General features: G+C 36.9%; 1 protein-coding gene across 16 annotated transcripts in view; it reads left to right on the top strand.

Annotated features, from left to right (window-relative positions):
- CPNE3 (copine 3) overlaps positions 1-23,116 on the top strand; it is a 47,079-nt gene that overhangs the window by 9,604 nt on the left and 14,359 nt on the right. For 7 of the 16 annotated variants that reach the window (XR_010159622.1, XM_519845.8, XM_063817247.1 and 4 more), the window contains 8 exons: positions 4,571-4,712; positions 4,980-5,159; positions 7,187-7,261; positions 8,540-8,611; positions 13,623-13,706; positions 16,299-16,388; positions 20,800-20,898; positions 22,650-22,736. Coding sequence is in view for 14 of the 16 variants with exons in the window: in XM_519845.8 (XP_519845.7) it covers positions 4,581-4,712; positions 4,980-5,159; positions 7,187-7,261; positions 8,540-8,611; positions 13,623-13,706; positions 16,299-16,388; positions 20,800-20,898; positions 22,650-22,736 (819 nt within the window). In the remaining 2 variants the exon portion in view is untranslated. Of the gene's footprint in view, positions 1-713; positions 1,051-4,570; positions 4,713-4,979; positions 5,160-7,186; positions 7,262-8,539; positions 8,612-13,622; positions 13,707-16,298; positions 16,389-20,799; positions 20,899-22,649; positions 22,737-23,116 lie in introns of all 16 variants that reach the window. The other 9 variants (XM_054656868.2, XM_063817253.1, XM_063817250.1 and 6 more) reach the window with 3 other exon arrangements.

Raw genomic sequence — 23,116 nt, forward strand, 5'->3', positions numbered from 1 at the left:
TTAATCAGAAGTGATAAAACCATAATGTGAATGGAGAGAAAATGGCAGTGGGAATACCCATTAGGAGACTATTATATAAGGCAGGTGAGAGATACAGAAGACCTGAAGTTAGGTTTGTGACTCTGGGTATGGGAAAGCGGCTGTATCTCCATGTTTGGGAGAGATTTGGGGTTCTAGTAGGCAGAATCTCTATGACATCTTTACTGGATAAATCTAAGAGTAGGTTTAAGGAGGAATGGGAAAAGAGGAAGTAGATAAGACTTCAGGATTTTCAGCCAGGGCATGGGAATGACCAGATGCCTTAATTTCACATATCAGGTACCACTTTAAATATTAGGTCTTAATTCTCAGCTCCTTAGGTTTATCTCTGTTATAATATTGATTCAGAACGTTAGGGTGACTGGGAGAATGATTGATATATTTGGTGTTTCTAGGGATTATTTGCATTTCAGAAGACGTGTTTGGATCAAATTTTGTCCAACAAGTAATAATCTGTACAGTAGGGAAGCTGTTGTCTAATCCTAGGGATTATTTGTGTTTTCTATCCTGCTCTTTAAGGAGTAAAATACTACATAGAATTATTCTTTAGTTGCTCATGCATTCTTTGCCAGGTGACTTATCCCAGCCAAATCTTTCATACTAAAAGAGTATAAAACGTTTGTTTTATTTTCCCTCATCATAATTTTTTTTTTTTTTTTTTTTTTTTGCGACAGGGTCTTGCTCTGTCACCCAGGCTGCAGTGCATAGCTTACTGTGGCCTCGAACTCCTGGACTTGAGTGAGCCTCCTGCCTTAGCCTACCGAGTAGCTGGGACTACAGGTGCATGCCACCTTGGCTGGCTAATTTTTTCATTTTTCTTTCTTTCTTTCTTTCTTTCTTTCTTTCTTTCTTTCTTTCTTTCTTTCTTTCTTTCTTTCTTTCTTTTTTAGACGGAGTCTTGCTCTGTCACCCAGGTTGGAATGCAATGGCGCGATCTCACTGACCGAAACCTCCGCCTCTGAGGTTCAAGTGATTCTCCTGCCTCAGCCTCCTGAGTAGCTGGGATTACAGGCATGTACCACCATGCCTGGCTAATTTTTGTGTTTTTAGTAGAGACAGGGTTTCACCAGGTTGGCCAGGCTGGTCTCGAACTCCTGACCTGGGATAATCCACCTGCCTCGGCCTCCCGAAATGCTGGGATTACAGGTGTGAGCCACTGCGCCTAGCCTAAAATTTTTTGTGTTTGTAGAGATGAGGTCTCTGTTGCTCAGGCTGGTCTTGAACTCCTGGGCTCAAGCAATCCTACTGCCTCAGCCTCCCAAAGTGCTGGGATTACAAGTATGAGCCAATATGCCCAGCTCCCATTATGATTTGTGGATAAAATATGCTATTGCTCTCTTAAAAAATTGTATATCATGTACTGGATAATTACATTAAAAGGAAATGAAAACAGTATCTTCATGAATATTACCATTAACAAGCTTCCAGACCCTAGTGTTTATGTAATTTCTTCCATTTGCCATTCAGCCATAATGGGTTTCAGGATAACATTGAGACGACAGTCAGAGTCATTTTTCAGAGAGGAATGCTGCTAATAGAAGAAATTTGTTTCCTGGCAGCAATGCAGTAGTATAACTGTCAGCAATTGGTTAAATAATCAGCTGTGCCTGGCATGTTGTTTTTGTAGCTTTTGTATAAGCATTTTTAGGGAAAAAAATAATGCTCTTCTGATATGTGGTGTCTCTTTGCTGTGAGACTGACTTCACATGTAGATGTCTTCATTCTCTGTTGAATTCTCCCCATCCTTGGAAATTTGAAGACTTTTCTGCTGGCTGGTAGAGAATCCTCTACATGTTTTTTGGGGGGAAGCTTTAGCTATTGTTGCTCATTCTATGTTCATCCACAGGGCACTGCATTATGCTTGATATTGCTGACATACAACTTACAAGACTCTAAACTACCTTATGAAAAAAAAATCATACAACTCACATTTATTTTACAGATTCTGTATTAGATGCAAAAAACAGGATGCCTGGCACGTGCCAGATTTACAAATTTACTTGCATTATCTCCATTTTTACTGATGAGGAAATCTAGGCCCAGGAAGTTGAAGTTACTTATACGTGGTAACACAGCAAGTGCCAGATGGAGGGTTCAACCGGGCGGTGGCGGGTACCTGAAATCCCAGCTACTTGGGAGGCTGAGGCAGAGAATTGCTTGAACCTGGGAGGCGGAGGCTACAGTGAGCTGAGATCGTGCCACTGCAGTACAGCCTGGACGACAGAGCAAGACTCCGTCTCAAAAAAAAAAAAATTGGGTGTGTGCATTACCCCAAATTTGATCTTGTTCCTGTAATGCAGTAATCTGTTACTATTAGTGCAATAGGAATTCAAAGGAACACCTTAGTATGGATTGGAATAATCAGGATAATCATGGAATGGAATAATAAAAAAATATGAAACATGGGATAGATAAGATAGGATCAGACCCTAGAGGCAGATAGTGATAAAATTATAATAAAATGTGAGCACTTACTGTATACTAGGCACATATATAAATATATAAGATATATATTTTTTGTTTGTTTGTTTGTTTTTTTGAGATGGGGTCTCACTCTGTCACCCAGGTTGGAGTGCAGTGGCATGATCTTGGCTCACTGCAAACTCTGCCTTCCAGTCTCAAGCGATCCTCCTACCTCAGACTCCAGAGTAGCTGGGATCACAGGCTCATGCTACCACGCCCAGCTAGTTTTTGTATTTTAGTAGAGACGAGGTTTCACCATGTTGACCAGGCTGGTCTTGAACTCCTGACCTCAAGTGATCCACCTGCCTTGGCCTCCCAAAGTGCTGGGAGTACAGGTGTGAGCTGCCGTGCCCGGCCAGCTTTGTTTTTAAACGGGTTTTCTAGCTACTTCTAAGACTATGCAACCTACTTCATTTTTCTTAGTCTCTATTTAGGAATCTTAGTATTGATTTTTGACATATGTTGAGGACTGCTACTGTTTTTAGAGAGTTCAATAGAATTATCAAAATTTTTTAATAAGATGTTAGTTGTTTTTTGGCATTACAAAGGGCTCTTCTAATGATAATCTTTGTTACTTCAGATTTGCTTAGGCATTTTATACAGCACAGGAATCTTACTGCCATATTTAAATATAACAAGATAATGAGTGGATTTGTTTCTGTGGTCCTAGAACTTCAGCTAAATCTCAAAGTGGAGGGCAAAGGGCATTAAATACTATCCCATTGCAAGGATGTTTGCCAGCAGCTCTAGGGTAGTAGGTACCTTCCCTCCTGCAGAACCTGCCCTAGCACCATCAACCTCCACTGGCTAAGTGGACATCCAGATGGGAAATGCAATGCCTAGTTCCTTTTCATGGTGACACCTGCAGCCCCTTTCATTCCCTGGGTTCATGGATGAAGGCAGCTCACCGGCAATACTACATTCCTTCTCAAGTCCAGCCCCCATCATATGCTCCATCCCATCCCCAGTCCTTTTCATATATTGATTGGAGACTGGGGAAGGAGGGGTCTATGGAAGTTAAGCTAACTCTGATATTTCTTAGCAAGTCATAAGGGAAGATGGGCCACACCTTCTCTCTGTAGAATAGTAGGCTTGTCAACCTTGTCTACACATTAGAATCATCCAAGGAACTGATGTCAAGGTTGTACGCTAAACCAGTTAAAATCTCTTTAAGTGTAACTCCTGCATCAGTAGCTTTGAAAGCTCCTCCAGATGATTCCAGGAAGCAGCCAATATTGAGAACCACTGCTGCAAAATATTGGGAGCTGGGGGTAGAGTGGAGGGAAAGGGGGCTTTGGGGGCTTTTGGTTTTAGTCAAAAAATCTTGAAAACAGAAAATATCCCACTCAGTGTCTTGTTAAATAAACAAATAAAAATAAAACTTAATCTGTTTTGTAGTATAATGCTATGCATACCTTTAAGTGAAGGGTCAAGATAATACTTGGAGTTTTTCTGAATGATAAAATTTATAGTTAAGGTAAAAAGAAATTTTTTTTTTTTTTTTAGACAGAGTCTCTCTTGCCCAGGCTGGAGTTCAGTGGCACAGTTATAGCTCACTACAGGCTCAATCTCTTGGGTTCAAGCAGTCCTCTTGCCTCAGCCTTCCTAGTAGCTGGGATTATAGGCACACACCACCATGCTTGGCTAATTTTTTTTATTTTTAGTAGAGACGAGGTCTTGCTGTCTTGCCCAGGATGGTCTCAAATTCCTAAGCTCAAGCCATCCTTCTGCCTCAGCCTCCCAAAGTGCTGGGATTACAGGCATGAGTCACTGAGCCTGGCCAAGAAGATTAGTATGTCTTATTAGCCATCTTAAAAGCTGTATTTTACTGTCATTCAGTAAATGAATTTTATCCTAGCAAGAGAATCTGATGCAGGCAGTATCATTGGAATGAGCTAATAGACACCCACATCCTGAGGAGGTGCATATAACAGTCTGATTCTGGCAAGTTCACTCTATAAGCCTATTGTGACAATTGGTCTTAAGAAGTCACCTGTTTTTGTTAGGAATGAGTGTGCTTCTTAAAGGCACTGTTTTACTTGCTTTCTCTTTTTATTGGTTTTCTCAGAACTCAAGACATGGCTGCCCAGTGTGTCACAAAGGTGGCGCTGAATGTTTCCTGTGCCAATCTTTTGGATAAAGATATAGGGTCAAAGTCAGACCCTTTATGTGTGTTATTTTTGAATACAAGTGGTCAACAGTGGTATGAGGTAATGTCAAATACTTTACCTAAAAAGTAATCTGAATTACCCTTTTAACAATGTGAAGAGTTTTTTTAATGTTAAAAATAACAACACTATCTCATCTGTTAATGGAGTTTTTTGTGAAAGTTTGTCCTTGATTGTAGAATTTTTCATACACATATAGAAACTTCCTTTAGTTGTCATGCCTATGTTTATGTTTAGTATATAAAGATGTGAAAATCCAAGTGCACCTTTGATCTGAAGAAACTTTTTTGTTTTTGCGGATGGGTGTAGGTTGAGCGCACAGAAAGGATTAAGAATTGCTTGAATCCCCAATTTTCCAAGACATTTATTATTGATTACTACTTTGAAGTGGTTCAGAAATTGAAATTTGGGGTTTATGACATCGACAACAAAACTATTGAGCTGAGTGATGATGACTTCTTAGGGGAATGTGAATGTACCCTTGGACAAGTAAGTATAAATAGCCACTGTACTCTATTTTGTCTAAATTTTAATCAATGAATTTGGTGGTGTTTTTGGTAAGCAGCATTTAATTTTTAAAGTTGAAAAACATGTAATCACTTTAAAGACAGTTTATATATTAATATGATTGGCTTGAACATTATAGAATTCATCTTATATTTTGTATGGGCAGAAACTATGTATTTATGAAAAAGCCTGTTAATTCTTTTGAGTAAGGGATGCTTCATGAGGCATTTTATTAAGTAATACCTCCACTTTAGCTGCTGCAGAGTTCTCTACGGTTTTGTTATGTTCAAGCCATAAATGCATTCAAGATAACAGCAACTTCTCTGATCTTCTAACTAGTGAGACTGGCACCTCCTGACTCGCAATGCCCCAATACCATCCCCTTTACCTGGCTTGCTCTTACTCAACCTTATTCCCCCTGATAAACCTTCTCTGACCCTCTAGATTAGTTTGGAATCCTTTCCTGAGCTCACTTGGTACTTACTGTCTGGTACTTCTCACCATACTTTTTAATAGTTGCTTAATTATCTGTCTTCCCAGTATATGATAAGTTTGGTCAGGGTAGGGACGTGTCTCATGGCTCCCCATTTTGCTCCTAGGTTAATCTGATTCATAAGGAGAGATTATGACCATTTGCATAGACTGAAGAAAGTTTTAGGAGGGAGGAGTAATTTTTTTTTCAATATATGACATTTGTCACTCACATATGTCTTTTACAAGTTTATTTTTCAAGGTTGAATTGTTTGGAGATTATGGTATTTTCTGTATCTCAAAAGCAATATGAAACTGATCAGTTTTCTGAAACTTTGATAAATAATATCAAAGAAAAAATTGAGGAAGTATTTCTTTTTTTGGGGAAAAAAATCCCAGTGTAGCTAAAATTCCTATGAATTTGATATATCTTTCAAACAGATATATCAGATGTATATCTGTTTGAAAGAACCTAGGTATACTATATTCCTTAAAGCAATATGACATTTTTGGGAAGTTAAATATTGAGGTTGTGTCTCAGTAGAAAAATTGAATCCTTTTTTTTTTTTTTTTTGAGACAGGGTCTCACTAAGTCACCCAGGCTGGAGTGTCGTGGCTCAATCACAGCTCACTACAGCCTTGACCTCCCAGGTTCAAGTGATCCTCCCACCTCAGCCTCCCAAGTAGCTGGGACTATAAGCACACGCCACTGCACCTGGCTAATTTTTGTATTATTTTGTAGAGACAGGTTTTGGCATGTTGCCGAGGCTGGTCTTGAACTTGTGGGCTCAAGCAATCCTCCCACCTCAGCCTCCCAAAGTGCTGGGATTATTGGTGTGAGCCACTGCACCTGGCCTTGAATCTTATTTATTGAGTGTTCTGAAGCCCATCTTTTACCTAGAAGGTTTCAGCTAAGTGATTTGTTTATGCGATGAGAATCCAGTCCTCTTTTTCCATTACAAGGAACAATTTAAACTTTCACATACATAGGAGGTTAAGAAACTAGTGGGTAGGTAGATTGTATCTGCCAGGGTAGGCTCCTTAGAAGTTTTTTCCAATGGGTTTTAAATATTTAGATTTTTTTTTTTTTTTGAGATGGACTCTCACTCTTGTTGCCCAGGCTGGAGTGCAACGGTGCGATCTTGGCTCACTGCAACCTCTGCCTCCTGAATTCAAGTGATTCTCCTGCCTCAGTCTCCCAAGTAGCTGGGATTACAGGCACCCACCACCACGCCTGGCTAATTTTTGTATTTTTAGTAGAGATGGGGTTTCACTGTGTTGGCCAGGCTGGTCTTAAACTCCTGACCTCAGGTAATCTGCCCGCCTCAGCCTCCCAAAGTGCTGGGATTACAGGCATGAGCCACTGCACCTGGCCCTAAGTATGTAGATGATCTAAATCTTTAAGAAATCAACTGAATGTTTCTATTTCTAATGACTTTAAGTGAACTTTATACTCAGTCTTTTTTGCTGAAACTATTTCATTTAAAAATTCTTAGGTTGAAGGGAAATGACTCTGTATCACTTTCTAATTCTAACAGATTGTTTCCAGCAAGAAGCTAACTCGACCACTGGTGATAAAAAATGGCAGACCTGCAGGAAAAGGGAGCATTACGGTAAAAATAAGATATTTGTCTTTTGTCTCAAAAGATTTAGCATGATAGGACATGCCGAAACTGTCCATATCAGAGAAATATTCTACAGCCATGCTTTGTCACTCAATCTTGAATGTTGCATTCCATCCACCCATGTCTTGTAGTTATCACAAATGGAAAATGTATTGTGCAAACCAGGAGAAACATGCAGTGTGGTAATCCCTTCTTTCAGTTTTTCTAAGTTGTCCGTAGAGGTCAAGTGCACCTTTAGCGATACCTGCCCCTTCTCTGTGGAAGTGTCTATTCTTACGTGAGAGAGAAACTGCTTAATAATCTGTATCAGTTTGGTTCTCTACTGGAGAAACATAGTCCTCTCAACATGACAGAAATTTTCCCTAGTGGATTTTATTCCAGAGGGATGTTATATTATGACATGGTCAATGAACCTATAAACTCTTTACCATCATTTTTTGTGCTTGCTATCTGCTGCCCATCCTCCCACCTGGGCTTTTCATTGCTGATTACTGGCTTTAAGCAAATGAATATATGCTTTATTGTATTTCACATTTCCCATTATATAATGCCAAGCCTGTAAACCTTATCTTCTAGAGTGTCTGTACAGATAACTACTGCCTGGAGTGATAGTATTTTAACTTTAGCTCCCTCTGAGAATGTAAGGCTAGTTCCCTGAGAGAGCTATGTTTCAAGGTTATCATGATTATCAAATACATTTCTCTAAGCAGCTGTTTTGCTATAGTTTAAATTTCCAAAGGCATAAGAATGTTCAGGGTGTTGATTTTTGTGGGAAAGAGAACATTATCAGTAGTTAGCTTCCTTGTTGTAGGGCATGATAGACTGATACTTATTTTTAAGAAGAATGAGTTTTTCAGTTACACTGGATGAAAGACATTGATCTGATAATATCAATGTATAGAGTGTTCTAGGTATGATTTATTCATGCTTCTCAGTGCTCAGGGAACTTCAGTGTTGTGTAGAGGGTATACTCAGTCTTCTGGGGTTTTGACATTTCTCTTGAATAGGGAAGATCCAATTTGGGCAACCACATTTCAAAAGACATTGCTTAATGCAGACCTGGGCATATTTTGGGAAAATCTTTATTTCACACACATAAAAGAAATAATGGTAGATCTTTTTTAATGATGCCATTTTCTTATGAAACATTTTAGATTCATTTATATTAGTGTAGGCTTTATATTAGATAACAGAATAAATCAGTGCTTAAGTGTCTATCAGAATTCCTAAAACATATTTTCTTTCACTTACCTGATCTACTCATAGATTTCAGCTGAAGAAATAAAAGATAATAGAGTGGTCTTGTTTGAAATGGAAGCCAGAAAACTGGATAATAAGGTGGGTAGACTCTGCAGATTTCAAAAAGGTTGTCATGTTTTGCCTCTTTTTTAAGAAAATAAAAATGCAGTTAATATCGTGAACTCCATCATTGAGCATCACATAGGGTACTAGTTACTTTCAAATTTTGTGTGTGTGTGTGTGTGTGTGTGTGTTGTATGTTTAAGCAGAACCCATTTCTCTTCACCTCTTTCATCTAGATGTAATCAAAGGATTTGTTTAGGTTAAGAGAGGAGTTGAAAAGAAGCATTAATGTTACTGTAAAAGGCATGAAAGAATACAGTTGAATTATCTTTAGGAAAAAAGTGAAAACTCTGTGCTTTATTGATTATAGGTCAATTATCCTCTTTGCATTCAAAGGTCAATTTTTTTTTATTAAGAATGAGTGCCAATACATAATAACACAACAATTTAGTATATAGCATGGATTATAATAATTCTTTTATCTATCTTATCTATCTATCTATCTATCTATCTATCTATCTATCTATCTATCTATCTATATTTTTTAGAGACAGAGTCTCACTATGTTGCCTAGGCTGGTCTGGAACTCCTGGGCTCAAGCAATCCTCCCATCTCATACTCCCAAAGTGTTGGGATTGCAGGTGTGAGCCCCTGAGCCCAGCTTTTTGTACTTAATTCTATAATCTAGTCAATATTCTTCATTGTTTGCAATTCAGTTTGAAAACATTTTAGGGCTAGGCATGGTGGCTCATGCCTGTAATCCCAGCACTTTGGGAGGCCGAGGTGGGGAGATCACTTGAGCTCAGAAGTTTGAGACCAGCCTGGGCAACATGGCGAAACCCCATCTCTACAAAAAATACAAAAATTAGCTGGGTGTGGTGGCGTGTGCCTGTAATCCCATGTGAAGTGGGAGGATTGCTTGAGCCCAGGAGGTCAAAACTACAGTGAGCAGTGATCATGCATTCTCACCTGTGTAATGGAACAAGACTCTGTCTCAAGTAAAAACAAAAACAACAACAACAAAAAACTTAAAGAAAACATTTTAGACTATAGGCTGGGGACTTTTTTTTTTTTTAATTGTGGAAAAATTTAAATATATACAAAACTAGAAGACTCTTTTTAAAAAATTTCATGTTCTCATCACCCATTTTCCACAATTATAACTCATGGCCAATTTCATTTAATCTCTACCCTTATCTACTTTCTCTCCTCCCAGACTTTATATCATTTCATCCATCAATATGTTGATGTATCTCTGAAGACACTTTAAAAAATATAATTGTTTAAAGTGTGTCTTACGTCCTTTTAAATCTGTAAATTTCTTCCTTTCTTTTATTTCTTTCTTCTTTTCCTCCCTCCCTTCCTTCCTTTGTATCTATTCTTCCATCCATCGTGGAATTTATTCAATGGAGAAAACTGATTTCTTTATCCTGCACAAGTTTCCACATTCAAGTTGGGCACAGGTGATGCACACCTGTAGTCCCAGCTACTCAGGAGACTGAGGCAGGAAGATGGCTTGATCCCAGGAGTTCAAGGCTGTAGTGCATTATAATTACAAGACTCCATCTTTTTTTTTTTCAAAAAAGAATTTTCCATATTCTGCATATGGCTAATTAAATCCTGTGGTGTCATTTAACATGTTTCTCTCTCTACTTTTATTTTCTGATTTCTGTAACCTGGCAGTTGAATCTAGAAGTATGATCTGCTGGCATTTTTAATTGTTGGCAAGACAGTTTCATCAATGGTGGCATGTAATTCCATCAGGAGGCTCACACTGACTTGTGTGTTTTCGGGATGTTTGTGATCATTGATGATAACTACCTGGTTTTATTATTAAGAGTCTGTAAGCCCGGTGTGGTGGCTCATGCCTGTAATCCCAGCACTTTGGGAGGCTGAGGTAGGTGGCTTACCTGAGGTCAGGAGTTTGAGATCAGCCTGGCCAACATGGTGAAACACCATCTCTACTAAAAATAGAAAAATTAGCTGGGTGTGGTGGTGCGTGCCAGTAGTCCCAGCTACTTGGGAGGCTGAGGCAGGAGAATCACTTGAACCTGGGGGGCGGAGGTTGCAGTGAGCCGAGATCATGCCACTGCATTCCAGCTTGGCGAGAGAGCAAGGCTCCGTCTCAAAAAAAGAAGGAAAAAAAATCTGTAAAATAGTGATATCGTCACTCTATCATTGCTTTTGTTTCTTAGCAAGAATCTTTCTATAGAGAGAAACTTCCCCACATTAAGTATTTATTTACTTTGTGGTATAGTTTATATAGGAAAAGTAAGTTAAAATGTTTGACTTTTCCCCCATATTTACCATTTTTCAAAATTATAAGTTGGTTCCCTAGCATCCGCTAAATGTGACCAGTGAAGTTTTTATGTTTGTGTGTTTTGTTCTGTTTTAGAATTGCTGTAAAGTAATAGATTTAAATATTTATAACTGCAATGGATTACTTCTCATAGATACTTAAGTTATTCCAACTTTGGCCTGAGGGAATTCCTTTAAGCTTGTTCGTGAGACCATTTAGCACAACTCCAGGAGTCTTTGGATAATTTCCTTGCTCTGTGGGATGACAAGAGCTTCAAAGAACTTCTTTTTGAAGTTCTTTTTGTCTTTAATAAGCCATGTCCCAAGCTTATTTTATCTAGTTTCTGCCTTAGACTGGCAGATTAAAAGGAACCTTACTTCATTTTGGTGGAATTGGTATTTAGAGACCACAGTCCACTGCTAGGGGTACTCACTGTTGTGGGTTATTGTCATTCATGGTTTCTAGGGCTTTTCAGTGGACAGATACAGAAAAGACTTTTTTTTTTTTTTTTTTTTAAGAAAAACTAAATCATGAAATTACACAACTATTTCCAATTCAAATATAGAATTACTGGCCGGGCATGATGGCTCACGCCTGTAATCCCAGCACTCTGGGAGGTGAGTAGAACACTTGAGGTCAGGAGTTCAAGACCAGCCTGGCCAACATGGCGAAACCCCGTGTCTAGTAAAAATACAAAAATTAGCCGGTCATGGTAGCATGCACCTGTAGTCCCAACTACTCAAGAGGATGAGGCATGAGAATTGCTTGAACCCAGGACGGGGAGGTTACAGTGAGCCGGGATCGTACCACTACACTCCAGCCTGGGTGACGTCTCCAAAACAACAGAGATAATTAAAAAAATATATAGAATTACAGGCACTTATTTTATATTCATACCTCATTTCTCTTGGTTTTTAAATATATTAACACAATTGCTTATCTGTTTTGTCTCACACAACGTTAATAGTTTTAGAATAAAAATATCAATATTATTAACAGTATTTTTACTGAAAAGTTTGAGCTTTCTTTGAAGTTCTTTTTGTCTTTAAGGTGTGTATATTCCACTTTTGTTACATAGTCACATTCTTATGATTTAAAGAAATAATTCCTTTGTGTGGTTATGCTGTCACAGACCTACTTTCATTTTGCTTTTGATATTTAGGGGTTGCTTTTTTAAAAACCCATTTTGATTTAATTTTGTTTTATAATCACGTAAAAAATTTACATGGCTCTAAAATCTACAAAACAAGGTACTTAAGAAATTTAACTTCTCTCCTGGTCTACCTTGCTTCCGCTTTCCTCCATGTAGATAATAATTTTTAAAAAGTTGTGTTTTATAATTTAATCATTCTGTTTCCTAAATATCTAAGGGTTTTTCTGTGTGTATGTATACTCATGTGTGTGTATGTGTTCATATGTATGTGTGTATGTATGTATTTGTATTTATGTTCTCCACCCCCAGCCCTTGCATAAACATAGCATACTAGATGTACACTTTCCTCCACTTTGCTTCTTGTACTTAACATATCCTGGAGATCAGAGCCAGGGAGTTTAATTATTGTTTTAGTTCTAATACTAGCAACTTAATGAACCTTCAAACAAGTATTGGTTTTTAGCCTTCAAAATAATAACAAGGGTATTCTGCTTTTATTTCATTCACTTAAGATTCTTCTTAGAGATAAGGTTAAACACAGTCTTTGTGTTTATATTTTTGACTGTACCAAATATCTTATTTGCTTGACATTAAACTTTGTGTTCAAGAGAGAAATAATTTTATTTTAGTTCTTAATTTAATACTGAAGTTAATTCCGGACTAAAGAAATCTTCAGCTCAGGGATGTATCTGCATATATTCCTGTGGGATTAACAAATGTCCTTTCATTTTCAAAAATAACAAGTCATAAATGTTAAGGAGTATGCACATTTCAAAATGAAGATACATGAAAACGAGAAAAAATCATCCATAGTCTTACCACCTGAGTTTAACCTCTGTGAGTGATTCATACATTTTCCCCGAATTTTATCTCTCTGTATGTGTGTGGTTATGTGTGTATTGAGGATGGTGATAACGGTATTTTTGAGCACTTAGTGTGCTTGAGCATTGTATAGGAGTTCTGTGGTGAATTACAGGAGAAATAGAAGATGTAGTTTGTGCCCTTGAAGTGTTTCTTTTATGTGTTCCACATATCTACCTCTGGTCATTTGTGTATGTAAAGAAATGTGTGGTTTTGATGAAGGAGTTTTGGACATAGAAGGCTGAGATATGAAGTTAAAGCCTGGATCCATTAATTAATTAGATATGTGATCTTGGGAAAATCATTTACCCCCCTGAATCCATTTTCTCACTGATAACTGCCCTGTCTCCATAGAGTTGGTATGGCTAATGTTTGTGATATCATTTATATAAAACTACTCAGTGATATGTGAATGAAAAAGGTTAAAGGCGAAAACAAGGCAAAAACATATTTTATGGTATATTTGACCACTGTATTTTAAAACTGTCATGTTTTTGAGAAGTCAGGGTATGATATACAGGATTATGAGCATTTATCACAAGCACTTTGATAATTCTCCCTAGTAGACTTCAGTAAGTTTCTAAGTTAGGGAGAAAGGTGATGGGATGTATATTTACTATCAATACTATAGAGTTAGACTTCAGGTGGTTGCCAACATGTGTAAAGTATGGTCACACATGGTTTCATGGGTTCAGAGGAGAACAAATGCTTTTTGTTGTTTGTTTTAAATGTAGGATCTATTTGGAAAGTCAGACCCATACCTGGAATTCCACAAGCAGACATCTGATGGAAACTGGCTAATGGTTCATCGGACAGAGGTGAATATTTGAATTTGAAAAGCAGAGTGGAGGTGTTCTTTGAAATTATTGTAATCTGAATTTTAAAAAGCTTATATTTATAAAAGTATCAATCTCAGTTCATACTTACATATAGCCAGAGACACAAGATCACCATGTTCATATTTTTTTCTTTCAATGAGGAGGTGCTACCATACTTTATGATTTTTATTTTGAAAAATTTTAAGTCCTATAAAGAACACTAAATGTATTCCTCTGCACCCCTCACCTAGATTCACCAAATGAACACACACTCCCACATACTTGTGCTCTCTGTCTTTCTCTATCTCTGTCCCTCTCTCTCTCTCTCTCTCTCTCTCTCACACACACACACACTTATGCACACATGTATTTTCCTTTTGCATAATCATCCTAATGGAGCTACAGATATAATAACTCTTATCTTTAAATGCTACAGCAGACCAAGTGTGGTGGCTCATGCCTGTAATCCCAGCACTTTGGGAAGCCAAGGCAGGTGGATCACTTGAGGTCAGGAGCTCGAGACCAGCCTGGCCAACATGGTGAAACCCCATCTCTACTAAAAATACAAAAATTAGCCAGGTGTGGTAGCACTTGCCTGCAGTCCCAGCTACTCAGGAAACTGAGGCACAAGAATTGCTTGAACCCAGGAGGTGGAGGTTGCAGTGAGCTGAGATCGCACCACTGCACTCCATCCCGGGCGACTGAGCGAGACTCCACCTCAAAATAAATAAATAAATAAATGCTACAGCAGGTAGTTTAAAGAACAGGGACATTCTATACAATAATACTTGAGAAATTAACATTTGACATAACTAAATGTAACATTATTTGGTATATCATTAATCTTCAGATTTCCTCAGTTGTCCCACAGGTTTTGTGTATATTTTGTTTTGCTTTGTTTTGTTCAGAATCCAGTCAAGGCTCAAATTTTGGATTTGACTATTATATTCCCAATAGAGGACTCTTCTCCCTACCTTCCTTATACCTTGATGCCATTGAATCTCTTGAAAATCAAGACCAGAATGTCCAACATTCTGGATTCTTCCGTTTCCTCACAACTAGATCCAGATCAAACATTTCTGTCAAACACTATGTGTGTTCCTTTTCTTTACATTTTCAGGAGGCTCATGGTGCCAGGCTGCCCAGCATTGATGATGTCATGCTTGGCTACTTGGTTAAGCTGGTGACCGCCAGATCTCACCATGATAAGGTCTCATTTTTCCCCTTTTTAATTAATAAGTGCTATGTGGTGTGAAACTATGAGACTGCATGAATTACCTGTTCTCTAGCACTTCAACCAGTGGTTTTAGCATCCATTGATGATCCTTGCCTAATCAATTATTGTATTATGGGTAGTAAAATAGTGATTTTTCAAAATCTTTCATCCTTTTTAGTTATATTAGCAGGCATTCCTCTTTCATCTCTCTCTTTCTCTCCTTTTATTTTTAGTATCATTATAAATTCATGGATTGTTATAACAGTGTATGCTTTGTATTTAACTCATTATTGTATTTTTGCTGCTCAGATTCATCCATGTTTGACTAGAGAGAGCTCGTAGTCTCTAAAATGGCTCTTGGTTTTTCTTTTTGACTTCATTCATCTTTGAGCAGTCTCTTAAGTTAGAGTATGTTCTCAGTTCCCCTTGTACTTTTTCTGTCCCAGAGCTGGTATGAGCCATGTCTCTTAATAAGCCCTATTCCTGCAAGAGGGTAGTAGTATTTAGACACTGACATCTGAGTGCTGAATGTGCTCATTGCTACTGGATATCATTGCTTTTAGGCCTTTTAAGTGGACACAGCTAAGAAATATGTATATTTGTGTTTATCTGTTTATTATGTATGTATATATGATATTAAAATTTTAAATTATAAATGTGGACTTATTTCTCCAATTCAATTCCAACATAGTTTCTTATTCTATATTTACCTTTTCTTATTTCATATTTGAATCTTCTGTGCCCTGCAATGAAACTCTCATTGCTATTAAAATCAATAATCCTCTGCAGTTTTTTTTTTTTTTTTTTTTTTTTGAGACGTCGTCTTGCTCTGTCACCCAGGCTGGAATGCAGTGGCACGATCTCCACTCACAGCAACCTCCACCTCCCAGGTTCCAGCAGTTCTCCTGCCTCAGCCTCCTGAGTAGCTAGGATTATAGGCATGCACCACCACACCCAGCTAATTTTTGTATTTTTTTAGTAGAGACAGGGTTTCACCATGTTGGCCAGGCTGGTCTCAAACTCGTGACCTCAGGTGATCTGCCCGTCTCGGCCTCCCAAAGTGTGGGGATTACAGGTGTGAGCCACTGCGCCCAGCCATCCTCTGCAGTTCCTAAGTGCTCCTTGTAATAGGTAGATATATTTTCCAAATAGTTTTCTACTTTTCCTCAGAATGTATCACAACTGGACAATTTATTACATTTTTCATGTAGCAGTTGTATAATATTGTTTAGGTAGTTTTTTTGTGGAAATAGTTGAGTTGATGAAGAGGTGGAGGACGAATGGTGAGAGTATAGCAAGAACCTAGGAAGGGCAGGAGCAAAATGTTAATGAACTGGAAGTTTTTCTAACAGCTTTTTGAAACCACATTTTTATAGGTTGTTAAAAACAACTTGAATCCTGTTTGGAGGCCTTTCAAGATCTCTCTTAACTCACTGTGTTATGGAGATATGGACAAAACCATTAAGGTAAGTTGAAATTATATATATATAAAATACTTAAATATACCCATGTTCACCTATTTTATAAAATTAATACATAAGATAGTATTTAAAGAAAGTAAATGATGTAAGACACCTACAGAGTTAAATTTTATGTGTGTAGAATACTAAAATAGAAATGTCTTCTGGTAAGTGACACAGTTTGAGGAGTAGGCATGTTTGACTAATCTGTTGACCTAATGCTCAGTCAAACAGTGTCATTTCTATTTTATTCTGTATTTTAAAAAATAAAATGTCCAGTTTAATATTTTTTTCCTTTTAATAAGATTCCTCTGCTCTGCTAATAGGAACCTCGAACTACATTATTTGCCTTTGGTATGTCTATTGCAGATAGAAGCAGATGTTACCCTAAGAACTCAGAGCTTGCTTCTGCCCTTAGCAAGGGAGGGCAGTATTGATGGCATTTTTCTTCCTTATTTTCAGAATGAGATAAGTAATTAATTGAAAGCTTTTAGAAGGCTTTAGTTTTAGAGTATCAGGGAAGTGGAGTATGAACAGCAAATAGCAGATGTCTCAGTATTTTTTTAAATGTTTTTATTCATAGGCATTTATTTAAAAAAAGAGTAAAAATATAAATAAAAGAAAACTCATGGAGTGGTGTTGAGAATCAAAAATATATACATACATATACATAAAAGAAACTTTTGTACTAGAATTATTAACTTTACATGATTACAGATAGAGGTCTTTTTTATGTTCAGACATCAGTCGATCAAAGGGATTTTTTGGTTTGTTTTTCTCTTTTTTTGATAATGAATATGGTAAAAGCAGGCAACATAATGAGGAGTAAGTATAAGATTTGGAGTCAGACCACAGTTCAAGTTTTGACTTAGTCCTTTAACTGGCTAAGGGATCTTGGGCAGGTAACCACACTTCTTCACATTTACTTATTTATTTATTTTGCTTATTAGTAGGAAGCTTCACCTGGATTCTTCACTTTTATAATAGAGTTAAGAATTTCTACCTTCCAGAAAAGCAAAAATTAAATTAGCAGAAGTGAAAGTTTTGTAAAAATTTTGTAGAGGTGCCATTGTTACTGAAAAACTGCTTCATTTTTGCCGGGCATGGTGGCTCAGGCCTGTAATCCCAGCACTTTGGGAGGCCAAGGCGGGCAAATTGCCTGAGCTCAGGAGTTTGAGACCAGCCTGGGCAACATGGCAAAATACTGTCTCTACAGAAAATACAAAAATGAGCTGGGTGTGGTGGTGCACACCTGTGGTCCCAGCTACTTGGGAGGCTTAGGTGGGAGGATCCTTTGATCCTGGGAGGAGGAGGTCTCAGTAAGCCAATATTGCTTCACACTGCACTCCAGCCTGGGTGATGGAGTGAGACCGTGTCTTAAAAAAAAAAAAAAAAAAAAAAAAAAACTGCTTCATTACTGAGATCCATAAAAAATTGCTTCCAGTTTGTAAAGAACTTTAAAAATCAATCTAAGTATGATTTGTAAGGTATCTGAAACAGTAGTGAAAATCCAGGTCCAAAATAAATAGTTGAAAACTAGCTATAAAAATTATTTTTTATCATTTTGCCAAATCCAGACTTTTGCTTTTCATATTAAAAATAGTAAACATCATTAGATGTCAGAAGGCAGGTAAATCTAGGGGAAAATGTCTAAGCCATAACTATTTGATTGTGTGTAATAATATGTTAACAACAAAACAATATCTTTTAAACTTTTTTGCTCACAGTGGCATGCTTACAGGGCTATTTTATTATAGTAAGTAAACTGATTTTCTGAGCTTTCTCTAATGAATGTCTTCCATTCTTAAAAGTTTCTTGGTTTGTTTTTAACTATACACAACTTGGTTTGCTACGTCATCACTGACTTTATTTCATTTAGTTCTGCATTTCTTTGCAATATCAAAAAGTCATACATTTGTGATTCTCTTACTGTTCGAAAATTGCTTATAGGGATAGTAAAGAGTTATAGAGCAGAGAATAGAGTCAGAATCCTCAGTAGTTTCTTTGCCGTGTTGTGTTATCATTCTAGCATGTATTATTTTCATTAAGATCAAGTGAATACGAAAAATAATCATGCATGCTGCCACTTTGCCTAAAATGGGAATGCCTTACTGAATGTAGTATCTGTGTGGTGTGTGCATTCTCTTTCATATATACATATGCCCATGTGTATATATGTATACATTTATTTTTATTACACATATGTTTATTATGTATACTATATATGCATGTGTATATGTATATTATATATCCATTAAATGTATATGAATACATGTATATATTATATACTTGCATATACATATGCATATGTATATATGCATATATTGTTATGCCTACCATTGTTTAAAAAGCCAATAGTACTGGTCTTTGAATTCTTGAAAAGAGAGAAATTAAATGACACGAATTGTCTTACCTCATACCGTATCTGAACATAAGCCAGCATTATAAATATCATGTCTGCCTTCAAGGGGACAAGAGGGAGCTTTTTCTATATATTTATTATAGTGAGTAATCAAAATTTTTAGTTTAAAATATTATTTACATTTCCTGAAATTTTAATGTATGAATAGTCTAAAGATATGAACTGTTTTAGCCCTTCATAATCTTTACTCAAATAAAATCTTGGCCTTGTCAAAGCTTAATCTTGTCTTAGATATAAATTGGTGTTCCCTGATTGCAAATCTAAAATGTAAAGTTCTGTTTTCCATATTTGAAAAATGTCTGTTTAAAAACCATGAACTTATTAAAATATTAAGATAGTTTGTTTTCTACCTTATCTAAATATTACTTCCTCTAAAAATTATGGAAATTATTAAATTTCTTTTCCCTTGGCACATTAAAGAGTCATATGAAAGGTTTTTGGTTTAAAAATTGGATACTGAGTAGGGCAAGAGTCAAACTGTCAGACTTGGTCAGTGGCCAAAATGCCTGCAAAGCATTTTCTTAAAAAAATAAAATCCCTTTCTGTTACTCAAAATTGAAATTCTCGGTCTTGACTGTTTTGATTGATTGATTTGTAGTCTTCCTGAAGAATAATGAAAACATAAGTAGGGAATGAAAGACTTCCAGTTATGATAAGCATTCATTTCATAGAACTGAGGGGAAAAATAGTCACTTTGCCAAGTAAACATAAAAAATCCTGAGTATTTTAGCTTGGCAGTTAATCTAAGTTTGAGAAGGATATTAGCAAGATAAAGCTCTCTATTGGCTGATGGTAAATGCAAATTGCTTCTTAGTTACAAGTTTTTATTTTAGATTACAGGCTCTAGGATTTCAAAGTGTCCTTAGCACAGCGTTACTTTACCTGTGTTGGTTACCACACAAGGCATACCGTCTTCTAAGACTTTTTATTTAATTCCTCTAAGTCTTAGTTCTGCAAAATGGGCATCATAGTAACAGGATTCCAACTCTGTCTACCTCACAAGACTATTTAGAGAATGTGCACAGTGTACATAATAAATGTTTGCAGAAGTGAAATAATCTGTTTTGAAATAAAATACTATAAAAACATTGGTGTTAAATGTTCACAATCACAGTCAATTTTCAGCTTCCCTTGAACACTTCTGCTTGGTAATAGTTCATGCCACCTAATTTTTCCCATTGCAAAGAATATTCTAGTATTCTGGTGAATATTTACTCTTTGACTGTCTGTCAACCTGTCATGAAATTACATGCATCTCAAATACTCTCACCTCTCTTCTCTCTCCTTTCAGAGAGAGAAAGCATTTAATCAGAGCCAGATCTAAGACTAGAACTCACCCTGTCTCACATGGAAATAGAGTAAATATGACCCGGTGTAGATACTTCCTCAGTGGACTAAGTACTCTTAGCCTGGAATTGTTCCTTTCATTGTAAGAGTTGTGATCTTCACAATGATGCACATCTGGCTTCATCATATCTAACTTATAATACAAGCCAACCTCACCAGATTGCAGCTAATGAAATATATTTTTCGTAATTCTAAAGTATCTAGGATTTAATTATATAAATTTTAGCTTTCTAGAATGTTGACTTCCTTTCTTTCTCCATATAATGGCTTTTAGCCATTGCATAGTAATAAGGCAAAGAAGTGGATGAGAAAGAAGGTATAACTCCATTTTGCCCTTTATCAGCACTTATAGAAGGCATGATAGAGGAGCTGGAAACTGCTTAATGTGGAATTGAAACAGTATTTGTGTTTTTCATCTGCCTGTGATCTATCTTAGATCCCCATTCCAGGATAGCTGGGGTTTGAAAGTGTTTCAATATTGCTTCTCTAGGATGTTAATTCCTACTGTCCCAAGTAGGGACTGCATAGTACACATTTTCATTTACTTTAATTAAAAGGGCACTTCATGATAGATTATATTTATTGCAGCCAATACTTTTTAATAAAACTATATTGATTTTTATATATTTTTATTATATTTAATTTCAGGTGGAGTGTTATGATTATGACAATGATGGGTCACATGATCTCATTGGAACATTTCAAACCACCATGACAAAACTGAAAGAAGCCTCCAGAAGCTCACCTGTAAGTTACATCCTTGCATTTGCATATACTTTATAGTTTGGCTATGTATTTATTACTGTATTTCATTTTTTTCCCATAGCATCAAACGGTTTACTATGCTTTTAGTCTATATTGCATAATGCTCCGAAATGTTTAGTAATCACATAATCCACAATTCATACTTGGGGTATGAATTTTATTGAGCAGAACACCACGTAACAGTTACTAATGCCAGACGAGGACTCCAACTACATGGAGGACAGCAAAGATGATCACAGCGTCAGTCATTAGGAATAGAAGTCCAATCCTTTTGCCTATTGTATCATCGTATTGGAGTCAAGGCAAACACAATGCAGGCAAGCACTAGAGGGAACCACACTTTACTTACAGAGAGAAGAGGCAGAGCAATATCAGCTTTAAAAGTAGGCATTGGTTTCCGTGGCCAGCAGTTCCATCCAGCAACCAATGCAGGGCAGTTGGCCCCAGTGTGCTTATCTAGTGCTGTAGAAGAATGACCCTGCCCCTCTCAAGACTATGAAATACTGAAAGCTGGGGGCAGACCTGAGAGTCATTAAGCACAGGCTTCAGCAGGACCAAAGAGCACTTGTGGAGCCTGAAGGTATAAATGAATAAGTGAAGTAATCTAGCCCTTTTTCAATGAGAATTCGGTTTGTGGAATTTCTTTAGCTCTAATATATAATAATTTTTTATTGTTTTTCCTTTCTTTAATTTCTAATACTCAATAATTAATACTTATGATTGTGACTGAGACTCCAGCAAGATCCTGAACCATCAAAGAATTTGTTTAACATAATTTTGTTTTACATCATTGTATTATACCACGTGTATTTTTTAGTGTTTGATTTTTGGAAAACTAGTAATGACTGCCTGAAGTACATAAGTGACTTTGTGTTAACCAGAAGAGGTGACTTACCAAGCATTTATTGAATATCTCTTGCATTATTATTAGGCAAGACAGTGAGAATTTGAAGGTATAAGTTGGAGGTGATTATAATGTCACTGTGAAGAAAAAATTAAATGAGACACTTGAAAATAACACAGAGTATGTAACTAAATTTCATATAGTTGTAGAAATTTAAAGAGGTAGATAGAGATCAGAGAAGACTAGAGTAGCAGTGGAAGTTGCAGAGGAGAACAACTTGAGCCAAGCCCTAAAGATGGATAGGGGGATAGGAAGGGGAAGGAAGATCATTCTTTTGGGGGAAGGAAATATAAACAAGAGGAGGTGTTAGATCAATTTTTAACATGTATTCCCAGTGGAAAGAGAAGATCTTTGATGCATATTTTACCATAGAGTTGGGCTTCATATATTTGTTTTATGATGTTTTTTTTTTCTTTTCTTTGCAGCATATTTTCGTTCTTTATGTTGGTAACAGCTACGAGTAATATTTTATTTCCTTTATTATACCATTTTATATCATAGAGCCCAACTTTATGGTAAAATATGCAGCAAAGAGAAAAGATTATGCCTTGGAACATTTGCAAGGAAATTACCTGCGGAGGTAAAATTTATTTGGGGAACTATTTTGAAAGGTATGCAATTTTAGGAGTGCCTTAATTGTTGGAAATTTACCTGATAAATATTCCACATACTTAACATATTATGTAATTGTTTCAGAGTTATATTTTGCAACAGACCTACATCAGTAGGTAGTTTGATTCTAAAGGAAAAAAAGTCATTCATTTAAAGTCAGATTGGCATTTCTAATATTGCTAATAAAAAGTAACATTTTTGTCTTCTCTTCCTACAGGTTGAATTTGAATGCATAAATGAGAAAAAAAGGCAAAAGAAAAAAAGCTACAAGAATTCAGGTGTTATCAGTGTGAAACAGTGTGAGGTCCGTTGGCCTTGGCTACTTATTTTTATTTATTTATTTATTCTTTTTGAGCTGGAGCCTCGCTCTGTTGCCCAGGCTGGAGCGCAGTGGTGTGATCTCGGCTCACTGCAACCTCTACCTCCCGGGTTCAAGCAATTCTCTGCCTCAGCCTCCCAGGTAGCTGGGATTACAGGCACCCACCACTACACCTGGCTAATTTTTGTATTTTTAGTGGAGACGGGGTTTCACCATGTTGGCCAGGCTGGTCTTGAACTCCTGACCTTGTGATCCACCCACCTTGGCCTCCCAAAGTGCTGGGGTTACTGGTGTGAGCCACCGCATCCGACCCAAGCCTTGGCTACTTATAATATGAGATTATATTTCAAGTTCTCCCGTTAGTA

Source organism: Pan troglodytes, chromosome 7 (genome assembly GCF_028858775.2).
Source record: "Pan troglodytes isolate AG18354 chromosome 7, NHGRI_mPanTro3-v2.0_pri, whole genome shotgun sequence".
NCBI lineage: Eukaryota > Metazoa > Chordata > Mammalia > Primates > Hominidae > Pan > Pan troglodytes.